The sequence below is a fragment of the Lethenteron reissneri genome, chromosome 24, assembly GCF_015708825.2.
Source record: "Lethenteron reissneri isolate LAM-NWPU_2019-01 chromosome 24, ASM1570882v1, whole genome shotgun sequence".
Taxonomy (NCBI): domain Eukaryota; kingdom Metazoa; phylum Chordata; class Hyperoartia; order Petromyzontiformes; family Petromyzontidae; genus Lethenteron; species Lethenteron reissneri.
The window spans coordinates 10,139,081-10,162,018 of NC_083802.1; the positions used below are offsets into that span (position 1 = coordinate 10,139,081).

General features: G+C 43.7%; 1 protein-coding gene across 2 annotated transcripts in view; it reads left to right on the forward strand.

Moving 5' to 3' along the window:
• Positions 1-22,938, forward strand: part of LOC133346574 (ras GTPase-activating-like protein IQGAP1) — a 112,869-nt gene that overhangs the window by 9,976 nt on the left and 79,955 nt on the right. For both annotated transcript variants that reach the window (XM_061558234.1, XM_061558235.1), the window contains exons 3-14: positions 803-959; positions 3,562-3,639; positions 4,645-4,721; positions 7,123-7,190; positions 8,680-8,793; positions 11,679-11,857; positions 14,076-14,169; positions 14,569-14,732; positions 15,276-15,363; positions 17,602-17,759; positions 21,226-21,386; positions 22,221-22,345. In XM_061558234.1, coding sequence (XP_061414218.1) covers positions 803-959; positions 3,562-3,639; positions 4,645-4,721; positions 7,123-7,190; positions 8,680-8,793; positions 11,679-11,857; positions 14,076-14,169; positions 14,569-14,732; positions 15,276-15,363; positions 17,602-17,759; positions 21,226-21,386; positions 22,221-22,345 — 1,463 coding nt within the window. The remainder of the gene's footprint in view (positions 1-802; positions 960-3,561; positions 3,640-4,644; positions 4,722-7,122; positions 7,191-8,679; positions 8,794-11,678; positions 11,858-14,075; positions 14,170-14,568; positions 14,733-15,275; positions 15,364-17,601; positions 17,760-21,225; positions 21,387-22,220; positions 22,346-22,938) is intronic.

The window sequence follows — 22,938 nt, forward strand, 5'->3', positions numbered from 1 at the left end:
GTGTTTTAATGTGCGATAAATTTGTGGATAATGAGGTTACAAGGTTGCAAATTGTGAACTGCCAATAATCCATAAATTATAGGAAATCACGGTTTATTGGATGTCTGCTGTATACAAGTCAAAGTGATTTTTTAAAAGTCAAATGAGCACGAAGACTGCTCGTTTCCTGTTTACAGCCCTAAGCTACTGGTGGAAATTCCAAACTTTTATGGCAGGAATGAGTCTATCATTATCACAAGCACTTTTTTACTTCCCAACAATGCGGTTGATCAAACGGAGAGGGATGATGGGCTGCATCAACCCCCAATCAGAAATTGAACTTGTAACATTCTGATTGAGAGCCACTCCCTCTACCGCTGAGCCATGTGGCCAGTCATACAATATTACAATACAAATAAATATGGATTTATAATTACGTCTAAATGCAACTGCATCTCAAGACGCTGTACACAAACAGCGGGCACATTTACTTTATGGAGAACAAGAGGCAGTCAGTCATATGGAGAGAGAGAAAAAAGGAAGCTGCTGAACCTGGATTTGAACAGGGGCAGTGAGTGAGTTAACAGCATGGGCGGCTGGAACCAGTGGCATAGCATGGTTGGCAAGGGTCCTGGTGCATGAAATAGAAACAAAACAACCTGCCCAATTTCCATCCTCTTTGTAGCCCGGTGCCTGGGCCGCTCTGGCCCGTGGGCCCCAGTGCAGCCGCACCGCCTACACACTCGACATCTTCCGCTACCGTTTGGAAGTCTGTAACGCAGAACGCCTTCGTGACGGTTTGTCCGTATTGTTTGACCGGTAGCTGGCTGGAGGCCTGCATTGTGGAGGAGCTGCCCCCCACCACAGAGTTGGAGGAGAGCCTGAGGAATGGGGTCATCCTCGCCAAGCTGGGACACTTCTTCATGCCGGGGAAAGTGTCCCTGAAGAAGATCTACGACAGGGAGCAGACACGATACAAGGTGCCCTGAACACGTTCCGTCTGGAATATCCTTCCGTCCAATACTAGGAAGCCACTGGAGCTGTGCACTTTTAAATTTCGATTGAAAACTAATTTCTTTAGAATTGATATATGTGTTTAGTTTATTGTCCTTCTGTTGGCATATATACAACACTTCCCTTGCACCTCTGATTAGCACGGTTGGCTACGAATCGTGCAAAAGAAGTTCAACATGCATACACACAACATGATCGATCCAGCAGTAGCTAGAAATGTTCATTCATCCTGCCAAAGTGGGAATTGTTCTTCATAAAGGGATGTAAATGATTTATAATTTTTAATAAGAATAAAAAAATAAAAAATCATGATAATAAAAAAAATGGAATCCCCTCATCAATCCGTAGAGGAAAGAAGGTCTTGCCATGCTGTCAGCCACGTGGCTCGTTTGACCATACTTCACTACTTCACCACCCCAATAGCGTGGCTTGGTCAAGGGGAGGCCCAGGACTGGTTCAGAACTCACTCACCACTGAAGTTAGCCGTGGCGTGGAATCAAATGAAAGTTATTGGGTTAAAAGTGCAGTGCACTGATTACCGCGCCATCATTTTACCACCTGACCTATCATTATTAAATCATGTTTTATCTCATCCTAATCCCATCTCATTATTATCATCAATTATTTTATATCCACTGTAGGGTGAAGCCCTCCTCACTTATTACATCAGTTGTGGCATTATCAAGTAAATTGATCACTGTTTAATAAATTAAGTAATGTTGATCATGTCGGTGTATTTGCAGTGAACATAAAAACCATAAACATTTTGGCATGAAAATACGAGATTACAATGCATATCGTTGTTTCTGCTGTAACTGACAGCCATGTTTGTAGATTTACTCTGAGAGCATGGTTAGATGGATGCTATTTATCGTTGTCTGCCGATGAGAGAAGATTTTCAACATTTGACAAAACATGATCCCATACCAATTTCATGTAATGAGGCTAAAAAGGTGAAAACATTATCGTTCAATTGCAAGGCACACATAAAAAAAACTAATCGTGAATTTAAAAATACACATTCCTGTATTTTGTGGGAGATCTCAACTGGTGGGATTCTTAAAAATAAATTATAGGGATGACAGGCACTTTCCCGTTATTATGCAGCAAAGTGCAGCGAAATGGGGCAATGAAATTAGATATGGCACGGGGGCTTTGCTCCCATTGGCATCATCATCTTGACGTTTGAATGGCAGTTCCCTGGTGGGAAATGACTCTCGTGGTGATGTAATTGCGTGCGCTGTTTTCGACTGAAGATGCCCGATGTGAGAGGCCAGATCCCACAATGGAGATGTGCGCATCGTGCAGAGAGCGACGATGGTGATCTGGCCAAACGCATTTAAAATCCCCGCAGCCGGGTGTCACCCACACGGATTGGCGGGTTGAGCTCACTCTTTTTCTGTGCTATAAAAGGCAGACGTTTCACTGAGAGGAACACACAACCCAAGGACACAAATGGCCCTTACGCACCTAGGCTTTGTGTCGTAGGTTTCATGCTTTTGAATTTCACCGTGCAGTGTGCTAGACAATGTGCCACAAATCCCCCAATGTGTTTCTTTTCGTAAAAAACGTAGAAAATAAAGAATACATGTACATTTTCTGGCTGACTTAATGGTCTTGGTTGCAAAGGGCTTTGTTGTAGTCTGTAAAATGGTTATTCAAAGGCCTTCAGCCGTGGATTGACAAAGAAATGTCAAATATTATGATTGTATATGCTGCATATAATATGATAAATAAAAAATCGACTCCAGTAGGTCAGTGATTCTCACCTTTTTCTTCCCCTCCCCCTATAATTCCGTCGAAAACGAGGCTGGGTTTCTTATGTTAATGATGACTAAGTCTGCCTGTGGTTGCTAGTCACTCTCATTCATGAGCATTTACATTTTTACAATATTAGTGCATTCTCAGTGGGACCATTAAAATGTGTTTGGCTCGGCAAAGACAACGTCTCTTGCCTGATGTAATACCTTTACACAAGACAGCTTCATTATACCACACATGTCTCGCTTGCAGAGAAATTAAGAGCATTTTTTTTTTTACTAAAAAGGATCGTGATGCCTGGGGAAAAGTAATGTATGTCACAAAATGGCAATTTCTTGTCACTTTTTTTTGGTCACATCTTCAATAATTCTACCAACGTGACAGTTTAAAAGATCAGGTTTCATCTCATGACAAATTGAGATGGAAAAATAAAATGGGATGGACATTTTGTAATCTACTTATGAAGGTACGGATGGATTTTGACAATCGCACTTATCAGGGTGATTTTAAACGTTGTACGATATGTGGACTATTCAATTGCAGCCAGCCTCAAGGATATCCTTTTTTTGCCTCTGCCTGCTATGAATGACCAATTAAGCCCACTGTTGATGTACATCGTCTCAAGATGTGGTCGCATTTAAATGCTATATACAATCCCAATGGGCAAGCATTGCATTGCATGGTGTTTGTTTGCAATGAAGAATCTTGAGGAAGTGTGAATTTTACTAGTGAACATTGTACACCTCGGTGACACTGTGAATATTATTTTTACAATGATTCAACGTGAAACATTTATGTGTCTCCTAGGCGATGGGTCTGCACTTTCGGCACACCGACAACATCAACCACTGGCTAAGTGCCATGGTTGCCATTGGGCTACCCAAGGTATGCAACGACAAGTCCCCGATGTTGTCCACAAATCTATTCGTTCATCGGTGTCAGCTCCAGGATTGGGCAGCATACGCCAGAATTTCCTCTCGCAATAAATTATCGTGATGTTCTTCACGCTCAACTGGAATCACTTGTCAATGTCGTCCCACTGCCACATCCGTCTTTGTCTTCCTCTTGACCTTCTGAGGCCCGGCAATAGGGCGCCCTGTGATCCTCACCCTGCATGTCCACAAGATGTAATCTTCCTCTGTATGACAAACACCGTCCCCATTTTTTGGAATTCTATTATTTTAACACTTTTTTGTTCATCAGTTTTTCTTATCCATCCTATTCTTATCATCCTAAAACACCAAATCTTAAACGCTTCTCTATGTTGGATGGTATATAACTTATTCAGCTTTCGAAACAAGTCGCCACGTAAAACACCCCTAAAAAGAAGACGTGGATCAATTCCGTGTGAGTGAGCGTGATCACACGATTTCTGCTTGTGGAACATTCTTGACTCTGCCAGCTGAGGAGTATACCATAATTGCAAAGGAGTTGTAATTAACTCTTTCTTGGGCTTTCCAGAAATTTTAATTGGCACCAAAAAACTTTTTCTCAGTCAAAGAATAACAAAATTCAATCCCTTTATGAGCTGGACAAATGCTAACTTTCCACATCAGACAATTAGCAGATGTGTTTATTAATGCTTGCTATTCGTTTTCCTTGTTGCAACAATGGGAACGTTTCTTAAATCCTTTAAAACAATTGGCTACGTTTTTTTTATTTTTCTAAATCTCTGCACGCATTCTTCCTGAAAGACTTGCAAACATATGTCGCGGATGTAATTGTGTCATGAATGGCAAATGCTTGACGCAGAACATCTCTTTTTCGTTTTGGTTGTGCGGCGATCAAACAACAGACCGTTTAAAAAATATTTCTAATCACGGCAATTGTTTTTGTAAACGGACGTAAATAATTCTTGTAAATCAGGTGCATCTTTGATTGTTCATGCAGATATTCTACCCTGAAACGACGGACATCTACGACCGCAAGAACATGCCGAAGACAATCTACTGCATCCATGCTCTTAGGTAATGGCTACAAACAGGAAACTCACTCCCCTCCTCCCCCCCAAGTTTGGCAATACTGTCCACAACAGATGGCTGGCTGTGTCATGTCACAACACCGAGCAATTCTTCCCTTTTTACTTGGTTCATCTTGTGTTCACAACGCTTAAACACACAACGAGAAAGATCAACACTTCGCCGGCGTCTTCTGCAATGGAGAGAGCTGTTTGCGAGCGCATTTTTAAAGCCGACACGTCAAGGGAAGGGGTGGGGTGGCCGACACCACACCCGACTACTTATGTGTCCTCAGATACTAATGTTTAGACGTCGTGGTTGGTATTCATTTTAGGCTGAGTTGACTTAGAGGTGGCCAAGATCAAATTTGGGCCAGAAATTGCAACTGATGTGCATGATCATGAATCGAACCGAGATTGTTGAGATCATAGGTCAGTGCCCAAACCAGTATCTTCACCTTCCCCACTTCTATGGTAATTAACAGATGCATTTTGGGTAATAAACAAATGTATTAGGAATGTAACTTGGTTCTGTGTTATCACCTTCCAGAGGCCATTATCGAACATGCAGTGATGAAGCGGGTACTGGTCTACCGTTCCGACCAGACATTTCTTAATCTCATGACACTGATAAGGAGAATTGGAATACAATTGGGAAAAAGGCAATAAAGTTACAAAAAACTTTAAGGAAAGTATTATCAGTATTATTCCACAACGGATATTGACAAGATCCGAATACAATCCTTCTTAGTAAAAAAAAAGTAAGTTCTTATTATATTTGTACGTGAATAAAATTGTAGATATCTTTTTCTCAATATGATATTTCATCCATCCTTTTAGGTTGTATGATTGTAGTTAAACTAGCATATTTTTAAAATGCATCAACCTTGTGTGGCACATTATGAATGGACACCTTTTAATTATTTCCTCGTGCAGCAAGGGAGTAATGTATGGTTCTGTGAAAGTCCTTTTGTGCTGTGCAGTACATCAATGCACGTGTGTACACCAGCATGCGATGACTGAGTTGGGCCTGTGGGTGGCTGGCAGGGTTATTGATTAACCGGACTTGTACAACAGTCACGTGGTTAATGGCGACTCGGTTGAGGATTGCTGTGTGACACACGTGCTGTTGCATTTTACAGGTAAAGGACCCAAAGGTTGTTTTTGATTGTTATAGAAATGTTCTAGACTTGTTCTAGACTTCAAGCTTGGCTTTGAATTGTTAGTTTGTGATATATTCAATAGGAGGGGTTTATCACTGTGCACTGTAAAGTATGACGTACTGTAGTTTATATTTGTAATTCTCTAACCCTAATACTGTTTATTCAATCCAATCGATCTCAGGAACTTCCTGCTTACCAAATCTGGATTGTACTGGTCATCAGCTCTTTTTTCTTTAGATGCAAATAATAGTTTGTCCTTTAATTTGATAGCTCGAAACTAAAAGTTTTGTGCAGTTTCTCTTGGCTCCTGAGAGATGTTCATCAACTTCTGATAGAGATCAAATGTGTTTTCTCCTCTATAGTGTCCCTTCAAAATGTTTTTTAACTTGTAAATAGTCAAATCAGTTTTTATTTCTAGCGTGTCCCTCAAATTTAGACCAGGACTGATTGCTCTGACTACTGCCTCAATGATGTCAGACTCAGCAAATCCAGTGTATAATAAAATCATCAGGATATCACCAACATTTTCAATATTATTCGTCACTATTTTAAACTATGGCAGGTAGCCTTACAAGTGTGGCGTTGTCATTTGAAGGGCTGCTCAACACTACACTTGGTATAGGCAGGGCTGGGTATGAGCAATGTGTCTGTTTCCCACCTCTCTCCCACCCCCCTCCCCTTACAGAAATTAATAAGAGTAATAAAAGCAATACTATTCTACTAGGCCCATCTGGAGTTTTGAGACCTGCACATATGATGTTGGTTTGGCAAGTGAATGTTTAAATGAAGGCCTGGAAACATCCCTAAAAAAGCCAATGAATAGGTTTAATTAGATAAATAGCCTGCTGAACATTTACATACAGTAATTGTCGGCCTATAGAAGTGGATTCAAAGATGGTCACTGCATCGCGCGCTTTCAGATGCGCTTCTGCAGCCGTCTGGAACTCTCTTCCCTCTGACATTATGAAGCCACTGGAGCTACACACTTTTAAATCTCAGTTGAAAACGAATTTCTTTCGAACTGCTTTTTGTATTTAGTTTGTTGTCCTTCCCCCCGCACCTCCGATTAGCACGGTTGACTACGTACGGTGTGAAAGAGGTTCAACATACATATACATGCAATATGGCATTTGTTGTATACATAATTTTGTATGCAGCATTGCTGCCACTTTGATCTTTGTGCAGCGCAGATAGCGAAGCGCATGCAAACGACACGATTCACTCAACGTGCCTCTGTTTCTCTCCCAGTTTGTATCTCTTCAAGCTGGGGCTGGCTCCGCAGATTCAGGACCTCTTTGGAAAAGTCAATTTCACAGGTTGGTTTGCTTGCTGGTTTTGCTCTTTAATTGCTACTGTTTTCTTCCATTTGGACTGAGCGACGTACGGGTCTTCTAAAACGCGTTTCTACCCGCTGTGACTTAACCACACGGATTCGCAGATGTTCGCGTAAATATAAACGTGTCGTTAAATTCGCCACCACCACCCGACACAGCCAATTACCTACTATAATCACCCAGAAATGTCTGTCCGTCCCGCACGTGACGTCACTCCACATGAGGCCCACTCCCTTAATTAATATTCATGAGTGGGTGGATTTTTACTATAACGCAGAGGAAGGTCGAGCTGAATTAAATAATTTATTACGCAAAGTCGCTTCAAATATGACGTTTCTATACAGAAAGTGATGGTACGCACTGACAGCACGTCATGTTTCGATTTAAAGCTTTCGTGACTGCAGGGATTCATATTCTTGGTTCTTTCGGTAAAGTCACGTAGAAGAAAAATAATAATAAAATAATGAAAATAAAACGTAATAAAAATTCTCATGACGTTTCGATTGCAACACAAGCAATCATCATCGGGTGCAAAAACCACAGCAATATTTTTTTTGCTGAAGTGAGAGAGATGCTGTGGTAAGGGGTTATATAAGTTAGAGAGGGGGGAGGAGCAAGGGAGGGGGGGAGGTGGGGGAGGTGGGGGAGGGTAGCGTTGCGTGGAATGCTATTGGACGGCGGGGAAAGTGGGCGGGGCTAGAAAGGTGCAGAAAACCAATGCCACTGCAGCAAAGCCAATGAAAGACACGAAAGCAACAGTAGCAGTATTAAAAAATAATCACGTTATGTGCTTATTTTTTAATGAGGTTATTTTTTACATTAGAATATATACTTTCACTTTATAGGCAATTCCGTAAAATTATTGTCAGTCGTCGCAGAGACAAGTCCTGTCGGAATAGAACATGGCCACCGGGTAGCTATAGTAGCAGTGCACATTCACAGCCCTTGGTCAATCCACTGCTGGATGAATGCCTCCCTATTGTGTTGACCATAGGCGTTGTTTGACCTTGCATCACCACACTGGTCAGTGCAGATTGGTGAAGAGAGGGCCAAGATCAGTTCAAGATGTCACTGGTCACGAGTGTTGGCCATGGCAGAGAATCGAACTTAGGTCGCCAGATTCAAAGCACAGTGAACGAATTACCACTGCTCCACGACCAAACATGTCACACAGCGCAAATACATAAAAATAACATCTTCCCGTCACCTAAATCTCACATCCACTGCTGAGTGAAGGTTACCACACGCGTTACATCAGGAGTGGAAGCGACATGTAAATAAATGACCATTTTATGACATTAATGACAATCATGGAGAAAGAGTCTCAAGTGAAAAAAAACAACATTGACACTAGGACAAGCTAATAATGCATCTTCTTGCCACCGCTCGTGCTGGCTTTACTGTTGCAGCAAGGCGGCGTGATGATGGGTGTCCTTGACCTCTCTCCACCCCCTACCCACCCACCCGTCAGAGGAGGAGATTGACAACATGCGCAAGGAGCTGGAGAAGTACGGGATTCAGATGCCGGCGTTCAGCAAGATCGGCGGGATCCTGGCCAGTGAGCTCTCCGTGGATGAAGCTGCACGTAAGAGGGGAAGGCTGTGGGGTTGGGGGGGGGGCCCGGTTTAGTTTGTGGAGAATTGGCGTTAAGGGCCGTCCATAAATGACTCCACGCGATTTTGGACGATTTTTGACCCCCCCCCCCCCTCGTCACACGGCGTCACAAAAAGTCAGACCACCCTCAAATATGACGTCACAAAGCTCTGACCCCCCCTCCCCCAAAACCATATTTCCATTTTGAAAATAAAACATGCTTCAAATCGCTTTAAACTATTGTCATTGTAGTGCGTATTTAATGTGGCGCTGCACTCTGATGTTGTAGGAGTGTTGTTATAACAATTAGTGTTGTTAGAGCAATTATATATTTATTTAAAGTTGCACATTTTGATGTGACGTCACATTTCTCACCCCCCCCCCCCTCGTCACACATCGTCACAAATGTCTGACCCCCCCCCAGGTGCGTGACGTCATTTATGGACGGCCCCCTTAGGACGTTAACGATGCGTCGATTCGCCGATCGCGGCCAATTGATACGCTCGTGCCAAGAATCTCTCGTTGACGTTTCGTGCAGATCAGAGGCCAAACGATATGCAGACGTCACACATTTAGGCTGGTGCAGCGAACGGAACTGCAAGGACAAATGTATGCAAAAACCCCACGGTGCGTTGCGAACGAGACGGTGAAAACAAAGGCAGAAATTAATGCGTATGCATCTTCTTGGTTCTTTCGGTAAAGTCACGTAGAAGGGAAGTAATAAAATAAAAAAATAATAAGAATAATATAATAATACAATAAAATAATATAATAATATAATAATGCGTATGCAGTTAAGGTGTCGAGAGGACACGGGCCCGCTCATTCATTCGCGACCGACCCCGATTCGTACTTACACTTGTGACTCGTACTTTCGCTACACGCCATCACGCGAACGTGGATTTGAGGGCATATAATTGTATCGCCTGCACAACAAACGAGTCCAAAAAATATATACAGTGTTTTAATTGACTTGAATGCTGCCGATGATTAGTGGATCATTTACTGTACAGTGATGTACTTTATTAAACATTCGTATACATTGATATACATTTTATATACACTCTTACATTGTAGATACACTCGTATAGGCGGGGGTACACGGAACCTAACCCCCACGTACTCTGAGACCTTTGGTCGAATTGCAGCCTTGACAAGTGATCGAACTGCTAGAGGAGTGGCTTGTTTGTGCCTAGCGAGTATCATTTGCCCTGCAACTTCTGCCAATTATTGATACTTGGTGGTGCATGACTCATCCTGCGCTTTGGAGGCAAAGGGGATACTGTATAGGGTTGTTAGTAGTTGATACCTATCTGTATGGATATTTGGGTTTTATTTCTTCTTAAATGTAGCATTTTCTCTTAAGTAGTTTGATGTATCATATATATAAATTTATCCGGGGGGAATTCGATTTTCGCTACAAGATAATGACAAATAATAATAAAAAAAACCCCGCACCCTAAGCGAATAAGTAATTATATTCTTGGTTCTTTCGGTAAAGTCACGTAGAAGGGATTGCTTGTGTTGCAGTCGAAACGTCGTGAAAAATGTTCTTTGTTTTATATTTATATTATTTGATTATATTATTTCCCTTCTACGTGACTTTACCGAAATAACCAAGAATATGAATCCCTGCAGTCACGAAAACTTTAAATGAGAACAAGTAATTCTTTGTATCAAGTCGGTTATTTCTAAAGGTCGAATGTGCACATTGAATTTGTATCGCATTTTTAATTTGTCGCTTGGGTGTGGTCCTTGGTGGTGAGTCAAGGAAGTGGCTGGCAGCGGGGAGTTATTCATTGTGGTGGTTGATGTCATTTATATCTGGGCTCCAAAATAAATAAGTATAACCCGTAAAAACAAAGTTTTTCACTATAAATCCTTTATATGCGTGGCGGCTAGAGTCCTCTCGTCCTCTGGCTTGAGATGGCTGCCACCTATGGGTCAGATGATTGCATTGCACCATTAAGCAATTGGTAATTAAATATAATCTTTTTGTCCTAAAAAGTGTAAAATTTTGGAAAAAAATTTCCACGAACATTAATTGTCACGCACAACGAGTCTGTGTGGAAAATGTCAGCTCGATTGGATCACGGGAAGTGGGTTAAAAAACGACCGAAAGATTTGCACGGTCCTAAGCAAGCAAGCGAACTTAATATAAAGGATTTAAAAATAGAGGTCCTCAAAAAGCACGCTCCACTGCCCAGCCCATTGCCAACGCGCATGTGGTTGCAAACGAGGGTGGCCATCTCTGAGGGTTGCTTCAATAATCAAGACGCATAATGGGAAGAACATCTCTCATTTACGGAAGGAAGAACTACGTGTAAATGTGTTGTGTGCTGTACTCTTTAGTTCCTTCGGTAAAGTCACGTAGGTAGAAAAATGAAATACAAATAACATATCACGACATTTCGATCGTAACACAAAAATAATAATTCAGCAGTGGAACTGCTGAACCAGGAAGAACACAGCGAGAGAGCTGTTACAACAAGAGGTTATGTATGGTCATATATAGCTACGAGAGAAAATAAATTTGTATTAATGTACAAATCCATTAAAATTTCTTGCAATTTCAGGACTGCCCCCCCCCACTGGGAATTTACGAGAACCATGTATGTGCTTAATTTATGTATATACTGCATTATGTGTTTTTGTTTTATTCAGGGCCGCCCCTCTCCCCCTATTACGTATCTATGTATATATGTATGTTGAACTTCTTTATTACCCCTGACAATCGAGAGTCGACTTTATACGCACATCTCCAATATCTGACGATCATCGGGAAACGCTCCACTTGTGCATGCCGTGGCGTCTGTCGCGGGCAGTGCACGCGGCAGTGATAGCCATCAACGATGCCGTGGCGTCTGTCCCTGGCAGTGCACGCGGCGGTGATAGCCATCAACGATGCCGTGGAGAAGGGGGATCCGACGGAGACGGTGTCCGCCCTGAGGAACCCCAGCGCCATGCTGCTGGGCCTGGAAGGGGAGCTGGCCGAGGCCTACCAGAGCATGCTGCGACGAGCCAAGCTTGACAAGGCCAACAGTGCCCGCAACAGGGTGAGGGCCACACGCGGTAGCGGCGACGGCGGCGGTGGTCGTCACTCACGCCGCCCCGTTCTCCTGACTCCTACGCCACTAGGACATGTGACAATTTAACCGCAGGCCTCGCAGTGATACGATGCATTTTCACGATTCGGGATCGCGATTCGGTTGACGAATCACGTCTCATGAGGTGGCCAGGTGGCTCAGTATTCTTGATGTATTTGACCAGGAATTGAAATAAACCCATCGAGACATGTGCAAACATTGCCCTTTTTGCAAAAGGATCTGGGTCAGAGGTCAGAGCGCTAAGCTGACACCATTGAGTTCCCGAGTTCAAATCCAGGCAGTCGCCTGGCGATTAATTCAGGTTCTCAAGTCTAGGGTGTAGATTGTCTCAGCCCAGTCATCAATGACTGCACAGGAAAATCCCATCACGTTAAATTTGGTTCCACACTTTATTTAACTTAACTCGAGCTCTGAATATTAAAATATCGGGTTGACTTGTCATGTGATGAAGATTTCTCACTGTAGCTGGCTAGGTGGGCAAAGTGCTGCATCTTACATTTTTGACCGAAGGTCATTTGAAGAGCTATTAGAAGTAGTTCTGTGATATCTGTTTCTGTTGGATGTTCTCTAACACGGAGGGTTGCGCTGCATTGTGAGACACCTGGATGGATTCTTTGTTTCATGGCACGTTGTTATTGGGAAAATCAGGATAAAGTTGCGGGCGGGAAAAAATAGGCTATATTTTATTTGTGTAGCTTTTACCGTTCAGATCCAATCGTTTATTCTTTAAATCTTGACTTAAAGCTTTCGTGACTGCAGGAATTCATATTCTTGGGTCTTTTGGTAAAGTCACGTAGATAGGTTCAAAGAAAATAAAAATAACAAAAAACTACAACGTTTCGATCGCAACACAAGCAATCGTCATCAGCAGATGACGATTACTTTACCGAAAGACCCAAGAATACGTTTATTTTTTCTTACATCTCATTTTGTACAGTTGTATTTACTTCCATCATTCTTAATGTGACATTAGACTCAATCATAAATAATCGATTCTCACACACACACACACTCAGACACATGCTTTTATGCGCGGATCATCATAAACATAAGAATATGTTTCATTCAATTGACCTATGCACCTTTACATGCCAATTCACTCCCCACTGCCTGCTGCATGGGTCCGATTCTTGCCATGTGCCATGCCTACCCATTATCTCGGTCTCGTATTTCCCTCAGTTTTTGACCGATCCATCGGAGCGGGGGGTGGGGGGGGGCAGCATCTTTTCCCCGTGTATCGATTCCTTCTGTTCTTCGTAGATTAAACGAATCACCAAGAAGTGGGAGTACATTTTTCGTATTATCCCTGCTTATCCATGGATAGGAAGAGCTACCCACAACAGTGGCAGGAAATGTATCCTAATTATCGACTGGTATTTGCTGATAACTGCGTAGGTATTTAGGAATTACTCTTTGGTTCTTTCGGGAAAGTCACGTAGAAATTAAATTAAATAATAATAGAATACGACGTTTCGATTGCAACACAAGCAACCATCATCAGGTACAAATTAATAAGAAAACAAACATAGTTAACTTGGAAATATAATGCAATACAACACAGAAAGTCGGCCAAAAAAACAGTCAACACCCCACCTGGTTGATTACAGAGACACACACATAGGCACTCTCTCTATTTGTCTCTGTGTGAGTCTCTCTTTGCTTGTGTATCTGTCTGTGTGTCTCCGTGTCTATGTTTTGTCTCTCTCTCAAATTTAGCAATTTTTGGAAGAATGTAATCAACCAGGTGGGGTGTTGACTGTTTTGTTGGCCGACTCTCTGTGTTGAATTGCATTACATTTCCAAGTTTACGAGGTTTGTTTTCTCATTCATTTGTACCTGATAATGGTTGCTTGTGTTGCAATCGAAACGTCGTATTCTATTATTATTTAATTAAATTTCTTTCTACGTGACTTTACCGAAACAACCAAAGAGTAATTCCTGCAGTCACGAAAGCTTCGAATCTAGCTGTATTTAGGAATAATTTCTACCGATAGACGCTGATAGATGCGCTTGGCTAAACATCCCAGTACGGCACCTTCCGGAAAGAAGTGGCTCGATACTCGGCGAGGCTTTCCTGAGTAAATGAAGGTAATTCTAAAAACAATCACATCGCTTGGTTGCATTGTACCATGATCACCTTTGCACTGACGGCCCGTTGTGTTCTCAGGGGATGGTGGACGATGGTTCCATTGAGGAGAAGGACGTGTATGAGGAGCTGCTCACTCAGGCCGAGATCCAGGGCAACATTAACACAGTCAACAGTAAGGAGGCCCACATGTGTCACTTGAAATGGTCACAGATAAGCATCACGGGTTATAAATACACAAAGTGACATTGGTTATGTGGAAATTTACAGCCCTTTCGTCAATTTACCGCTCAATGAGGGGCCTCTCCATGTTGTGTAGTCATGGCGGTTTATTGACCATACTTCACCACGCTGGTGAGTCCGGCTTGGTGAAATTGGCGTCCAAATATATCGCTTGCCACTGATATTGGCCTTGGCCCGGAATTTATCTCAGGTCAACAGTTTTACAGCGCAATGCGCCATCGCGCCACGCCACTCTGAACGGAAGGCCGGGGTGGGGGTTGTGGCGCGATGGGGATATCAGCAGCGATTTATCGTGACGGCGAGCCGTGCTGATGCCGCCTCTGCTCCTCAGCCCAAGCTGCCCTGGAGCGTGTGGATGCCGCGCTGCGTGGGGAGAGCCCCGAGGAGCTGATGGAGGCCCTGAGGGCCCGGGCGCTGGCGCTGCACGGAGTGGAGTTCGGGAACGCGCGCTGGTACCTGGAGCGGCTCTCGTCGGAGCGAGATGCCAGGGGACAGGTGCGCTGCTCCCTCTCTCATTCATGCTGTTGATAGCGTCACCTCGAACAGCGTCACCGCTCACAGTGTCACCGTTCAGTGTCACTGTTCACATCGTCACCGCTCACAGTGTCACCATTCAGTGTCACCATTCAGTGTCACCGTTCACAGTGTCACTATTCAGTGTCATGTGAAACATTTCCGACATTTGGGCCTAAATGTCCGAGGCAGTGTTAATGATGAATGAGGAGATTTTTGTGTGTGTTTGTGCACCACTGCCAACAATTTGTTATCATGACATGAACATTTGCCATTATGTTCTTTTGAACTTTCATTTTCTATTAGAAAGAAAAGGTACTCAAAATGTTTCAAACAATGTATAACAATGTCATAAAGGAATACTCTGTATAAATGTGGTGTAATTTGTATGTGAATAAAAAAAATAGTCTGTTTATAATTGAAAGGAAGACAACACAGGACTTGACAGAGGCTCTCAAAGCCTTGCACTGTGACCACCGAAACAAAGCTGCTGTTGTTGTTCTGGATATCCACCCGGGCATACAGGACACAGGGAGGGAATGCCAACTGGGCAAAGAGGATCTGCAAGCCGGCGTGGAAAGGGCCAACTCGGAGGCGTTACGTCATCACCTGAGTAAGTGACGCCAGGCTGCTCAGAGGATGAGGGACCGGTAACAACAGCTGCTGCCTCATCATCTGGCAGTTTTTATGGGGACCCTATGGCCATGCTAAAGGCCTGTGCGCTTTGATGCGTGACCTGTAAATTCGGTAGGTGTGTTGTACAGCACTGCGGTGCTAATTTATTGTGATATATTCATATGCATGAAGTTGATTATATATATGAAGTGGAGCTCTTGAGTCTCGAGAAATTGGCAGGGTGAAATCTCGTACATTTGTAGGACTGGAAAATCGTTAATAAGAAATTATAATGCTTTCTTTATAACTATATGAAGGCCAATTGAGACGACAGGTCTCTTTTTAGATAATACATAGAACCCAATTTCCTGTATTCTTGGAGGAAAATGTCTTAAAATATGAACATTTTTCCCATTCCTTTATTGCCGACGGATGATACGCGACGCGAAGACAGAACTCCTTCCCTCTGGCGTCTGTTAAACCGAATATTTCTCAACTCCAGTCCTCATAATCCCCCGCGGTCCATTTTTTTCACGATTACAAATCACTTCTATTTTCAATGAAAGTTAAGCCACCTCGCACTGCATGGCTAGTAATCGCGGAAAGCTGTACCGTGGGGGGTTGAGCCGTGAGGACTCGAGTTAACCCAGTGGTTCTTAACATTTACCTGAGCCTTGCAACCCTTTGGTTCTCAATCGTAAAAAAAAGTGTATAATGTTAATAAATACATAGGTTTGATGAAACAAGGTAGTTGTACTTACGTGTCCGTGTTTAATTTGCGTTTCGATGATTTACCTTCTAAAAAAAAATCTGCCCACGTCTCGCACCCCCAGAAAGGGCATCTCGCACCCCCAGGGGGTGCAGCGTGCACCACAGGTGAAGAACCACTGAGTTCAACCAAATCTGACACCAAGACGAGCCAATCTCATGCCCCCTGCTGGCCATGTATCCCTCGCTGACTCTCACGACACGCGAGCTTTGCTTTGCATTGACTATTTGTCGAAATTTTCTTCGTCGCAGTTGGGAAGAGAGGCTGGCAGTGTAAGGCAGAGGTCGCAAACGGGTTTTGATTCCCTACCCGTACCCGTACCCGGGCGCACCAGGGTCGCAAACAGGTACCCGTACCTGGCCTGGTACGGGTTGCCGGGTATCGGGTAGGGTACGGGTATCGGGTACCCGGTTGCGACCTCTGGTGTAAGGGTCAGGACTGTTTACATTTTTTGTCCCGTGCCTGGTTTTGGTCTCTCGCTGTAGGTTACCGAGGGGCTGTGTTTTTGCAATCAAATTAATTGATTAATTTAAATCAATGCCGTCCTGTACTATGATCGATTGGTGAAGTTACAGTTTGGACATTTTTCAAAATGCAGCTTCTGTTAATACCTTTAAGAAGGCATTGATAAATCCACACCCCCATTTGTTGTTCTTCATCATCAATTCTCACTTATAAATATTCATTGTATGTAGCTGCCATTGCCTTCTACTGTCACCACTATGTATTTGTTTTATATGAAGCACACAAGGTAACGGAACTTTCTTATAGGAAGAGACAAGAATCCATGAAAGTGAAGGCATAGATTGCTGCAGTGTATTGGCCTGTCCCTGAACTGCTTTAACTACAGTTAGTGCATTGCGTCTCCAGGTTGATAAGAGCAATGAGCCAGTGGCACTCAACTCCACGAGTGGCCTTGGGCCAGTGGTGGAAATTACACACTGTCTAGCTACTGCTCATTCAACACAGCAGATTACGCTATTATGTATGACAGGACATGACGTCAGAAGGACATGAGTCGGCTTGGGCAGCACGCATCACTTAGAAGGGATGACAGCCGGTGGTTGAGACTAATGAGAGAGTGGCAGCCGAAGGAAGGATCATATGAGTGAGCGCGTCTGCCGCAGAAACAGAGCATGTTGCATTATGGGACCCTGAGATTTGGCGACGTCCATCATCCAGCAGTAGATAGATGATGCCCGATGGCGATGACAACGCACGGTGGTGCTGCAGTGTTCTTCTTTCGTGCGGCTGATGTAGATGCAGAGCCACAACTACTATTTCACATTCAGGTGGTCAAGCCAGGCAACCGCGTCAGGAGGAGCGGAGTGGTATCAGCGTGATGTCTCCTTCGTATTTTGTGGATCGGGGGCATTGCATCGTTACACGTTGCACGATCTATTCTGGATGACCATAGTCGCACACTGCTGGAGATTTCATGATTTTTTTGTTGTTTTGCTGCTGCAGTGTTGAAGGCGGTGGAGAAGATCAATGCGGCGATCGGCGCCGGGGAGGCGCAGGACACGGTGCTCGCTCTGCAACAGTCCGACGCTCGGCTCCCGCCCGTACATCCCTTTGCCGCCTCCCTCTACCAGCTTGAGCTGGGGGCCTTGCAGAGTGAGATGGTGAGTGAGGGGCACCCCCCCCCCACTCCCCACCCCCAGCCCCCAACCCTCTCCGCCGCCCCCTCCCCCACTAGCAAGTGAGAGGTGAGGTTTTGGCGGGGGAACCTTGGGAAATGCCACTGGGTGGCGTTAGTGGTTAGCAGTTATTCTCACCTGTAAGTACGTATGTTAAACTTCTTTCGCGCCCTACATAGCCAACCGTGCTTAATTGGAGGTGCGGAGGAAGGACGACAAACTAAATGTAAAAAAAAAATTGCCGATATCCACCCCGCCGCTGTTGGTGAGACCTGGGACAGGCAGAGGTCATCGCGATGATTGCATTTGAATTGGGACCCTGAATAGTGACAATTCATCGAATTGTGAGGGACGGGATAGAACTTGACATGACTGAACGGCAACAATATCTTCATAGGACATCAACACTTGACTTCTGACAAATACTCTTAATGCTGGCAATAGGGTCCCAGAGGTAATGCTGTACGCATTTTACCAACCTCAGAGGTATGATAGGATGACTTGACACAGGCTGCAATTTTAAATCAACCCTGTGATTGTCAGCCATCCATTTTTTTTTGTATCTGTGCACTACCCAGTAAGCAACGTAGGCAGTAACATAGTGCAACAAAATGGTAATCGTCAAGAGGGGGCCTATGTTTGATCCTGAGTAACGGCTCACGGCTATAGCGCAAGTGCACGGGGCAGCTCTTTGCCATCATAAAAGGCCCTGTGCTCAATCCTACTCTGAGCTGGATGCTTTAAGAGCATTGTTGTCCTCCAGAGAGGTCGGGCTGTTGTAAATAAATTCTGCACCCATTACCGCCCCCCACAAATTGAATTTTGCTGTCTTCCTTGTGGCCAAACCTATGGACCAAATCGTCTTGACTGCGCGCTTTCTCGTCGGAGTTCCCGAGCCAAGCATAGTCAACCCTGATCCTCTTTTTAATACGTTTTTGGGTCGTTTGCCGCGTGCTGTTCAGCATGACGTTCAGTTGTTTAAGAAGCTCCCAACATGCGTAATGAAACGTCCGACCTCAAGTCGAATAACACGTGGTATAACCCGAAAACAAACTAAAAAAGAGAGGGTGGACCGGGTTGGTCCCTGGATGGGAGACTGCCAAGCAGTGCCAGACCGTAAATGCGTTGGCTGCGAGGTAACCAGATGGTAGTACAGCAATGGATTTATTCTGACAGTATGGAGCCTTGAGTGCTATCTCCTCCAAATACTCATCATTGAATTGGCCACTCATTGCAATGCAGAATGCTCCTTAAATTATGTTAAGATTAGGCGAGGCTTTCCTGAATAAAGCCATTGTCATTTGTTGTTGTTATTCACTGAATTCAATAGTTTAAAGGGTTACGATTGAATGTGTACTGGGGTTATTACTCTCACTTTGGTATTCTTAGGTTTTTTCGGTAAAGTCACATAGGTTAAAACATTAAAAAGTAAAATAAAATAAAAAAAATTAAAATCACGACGTTTCGGAGGCAACACAAGCTTCCGTCGTGATTTTATTTTATTTTACTTTTTAATGTTTTTACCTACGTGACTTTACCGAAAAAACCTAAGAATATGAATCATTGCAGTCACGAAAGCTTCAAATCTACTCTCACTTTGGTCTTACTGATGTTGCCAGAGGTGGCCGGGTGGATCAGGGATCAGAGAACTGAGATCCTATGTTCAAATCCAGGTTACAGCTGCTTATGAAACTGGGTTATCAGTGTAGTGAGTTAATGGTCTCAATCTAGTCACCAATGATTGCACAAAAACCCACCATGTTCCATTTGGTTTTGGCACTTAATTTACAAAGCTTGCCCCAATTAAGGAACTAAAAGGAGACATTGTCCGACATTCCATGTATTGTTTGTTTCAAATGTCTACAGGCACTTAGGGTAAAGTTACCGTATATTCACAGGTCTCTAGTGGATCAATTCACTGCTGGATTAAGGCCTCCCCATGCCTTTGGCCACGGTGGGTTGTTTGACCATTCTTCACCACACTGGTCAGTGCAGGTTCGTGAAAGGGGTGCCTAGAACCCCGTTTCAGCTATCACTCTGCCACTGGTGCTTGCTGTGGCTGGGAATTGAACTTGGGTCGCCGGGTTGACAGTGGAATGCGCTCAGCCACCACACGTGGAACGTATAGAATATGTTGAACTTCTTTTGCACCGTACGTAGCCAACCGTGCTAATCGGAGTTGCAGAGGAAGGACAACAAACTTAATGCAAAAAGCATTTTTTTAAATTTAAAAGCGCATAGCTCCAGTCGCTTCATAATATCGGAAGGAAGAGCATTCTAGACGGCCGCAGAAGCGCACCCGAAAGCACGCGACGCAGTGACCGTATTTGTTCGATGTCTAAATAATGATATCGCACCTGAAATTGAATGTGTTCAGCGGATATGGTTAAAACAGATTCAAGTGAAGGCTTCCAGTGGAGAGCTGTTGATGAAAGTTAGCATGGGGTGCCAAACTGCACCCCCACTCACATCGTGGCTCATTGAAACATATTCCAGGGAGCTGCACGGCATGTTACTCTTGAAGAGATGCCATCCCTTCACAGTCCCCCTCCTCCAAGTGCCTTCAGATCCAAGTTATTTACGCAGAAAAAGCCTCGCTGCTAAATATTATTGGCCGGTTTATTATATAAGAGTGAAAGAGAGGATGTTGGAGTAAGTGTCCTGTATGTACAGTGCACGCACGAACGCTGCCCTGCGAGCCACGAGGCCACAGAGCAGTTGAGGGCCCAGAAATGATCCGACCGGCCAAATCCTTGTTGAGTAGTTTTTGTAAAAGAACAGGAGAGTATGTCGCACGTATGACCAGCTAACACTCAAACAACGAGTGGCATCATAGTCTGTCTCTGCCACAAATATTTCTGCTCCTCTGTAAATGGAAGATTTTCGTTTGGCAAACACCTTTAAAGCAGGGCATGTGGGAAAGTACGTCATTTGGATGAAGGTTTTATATTATGTGATATGTATTATATTATCTGATATGTATTATATTATGTGATATTTATTATATTATCTGATATGTATTATATTATGTGATATTTATTATATTATGTGATATTTATTATATTATGTGATATTTATTATATTATGTGATATTTATTATATTATGTGATATTTATTATATTATGTGATATTTATTATATTATGTGATATTTATTATATTATGTGATATTTATTATATTATGTGATATTTATTATATTATGTGATATTTATTATATTATGTGATATTTATTATATTATGTGATATTTATTATATTATGTGATATTATCTATTATCTCCAGCGGGCTGTTCTCTAACATGGGGTGAATCAATGCTTCTTTTATGACATGCCGATGCCACAATTGTAACAACACTAAAGTAAATTCAAAGTCATCGTCTAGAAAGAACGATTCCAATAAAAATCCACCTTCCCTCCCCTCCCCCACTCCACTATCCCCCCCCACCTCCCCTAGGGCGAGCTGTCCCACGGGGCCCTGTGTGAGTCCTTGCAGGCCCTCTCCGCCCTGGCCCTCGTCAACCAGGCCCTGGACGCGCGTGACACGGTCGCTGTGGCGACGCTGCTAGCCAATCAGTCGGCTGTGCTGGCGAGCCTCGACAAGGCCAACCTGCAGCGGTAAATAATATCATGCAAAAAAAAAAGACTGCTCTCATGGCCTCTTGTTGCTCTCCGATGTGTTTGTACTGCCGTGTTGTTAGCCACGACGTCTGACGTTTTGCTCCATCTGCTGGGAGCCTATTTATTTATTGAATATTCAGTGATATGTTATTTTAGCGGGGGAGCGGTGGCTTCGTAATTCACGCACTGTGCTATGAACATGATGCCATGAGTTTGATTTCTGGCGATGGCGAATATCGGTGGCGAGTGATATTTGAATCCGTCCTTGGCCTCCCTGCTTCAAGTGGGGAAGTATAACTATCAAACAACTAACGTGTCCAACATTTAAGCATGGCAGGCACAGATGTGTTCCACTCTCAACAGAACCTTTTCACTTGAGAGTTTACTTCAGTGTTGAATAAAAAAAGGCTCAGAACCTCCATTTCATGGAAATGGGAAAACTCAGCATTAAAAATATTTGTCATGAAATGTCAAAAGTGAAAGCTAATGGGACGTAGATCTATCTAGTGCCCTACTTGTATTTGAACCAGCTAATATAGGAAATTATCATATTGTTCAGGTTACAAGGCTGAATCCTGACAATGTCCAGTTTTGGGTCCCCAGCCAATGGCATTGCCATTGGTCCAGTGCTCTGCCTACCAGCTACAGTGCAGTGCTCCAATCACGCTGCACCACTGTGGCATTGATGCCTCAGTAGGGTAAAAAACATCAAGTCAGGCCCCTCACTTGTACAATGGCATGGCCACCGTTTTATGAAGCGGCGGCTCCTGCTCGTAGCTGAGGCTGGTGCGAGCTTTCCCTGTGCGCGCATGGTCCCCCCCTGCCTCGCAGCTATGTGGAGGCGCTCATGGAGCTGAAGGCCCAGGCACTGTCCGAGGGACGTGAGCACGTCCTGTGGAGCGACATCCGCGCCTGCGTCGACGACATCAACGTCACCGTGCAGGAGGAGCACGACCGTGAGTGGTGGTGGTCTTTTCTCTGCAAAGCGGTTCCCCCAGCCACCTGCCTGCATGCAATAAGGAGCATAGTGATCGGGTGACATTGAGAGCAAGCAACTTAGCGAGTGGTTCTTTGATGTATTTGTCTCCCGTTATTTTTTCCCATTAGCATCAATTGTATCCTTTAGGGATGAGTTTTGATTTTAAACACTCAGTTTCCCATGGCACCATCTTTGACAGGAAAGAGGCAGATATGACTGGTGTTGCACAAGTCATAAGATGTGATGTCGTGGAAAGGGTGTCACTTCCTGTGACATGTTAACGGATCAAACAGAAATAATTGTATACTTAGATATGATTTTTTTCAGATTAATCTAAAAATGCCACTTCTATTTGATTCATTTCATGGGCTAAAGAAATGGTCATCTTGAAATGTCAGACTTTATGTGAAGATTAATTAAATCCCCATTTATGTTTGTGTCACAGCAGCCATGAGATATTACACTGAACATGTGAATGTTAGAGCCTTCTGTGCATTGGAGAGCAATATTGGGGCGTTTCTGATGGTAAGCATAACGTCACACCCGCTCACTTTGTTGTGTTTTTGTGGG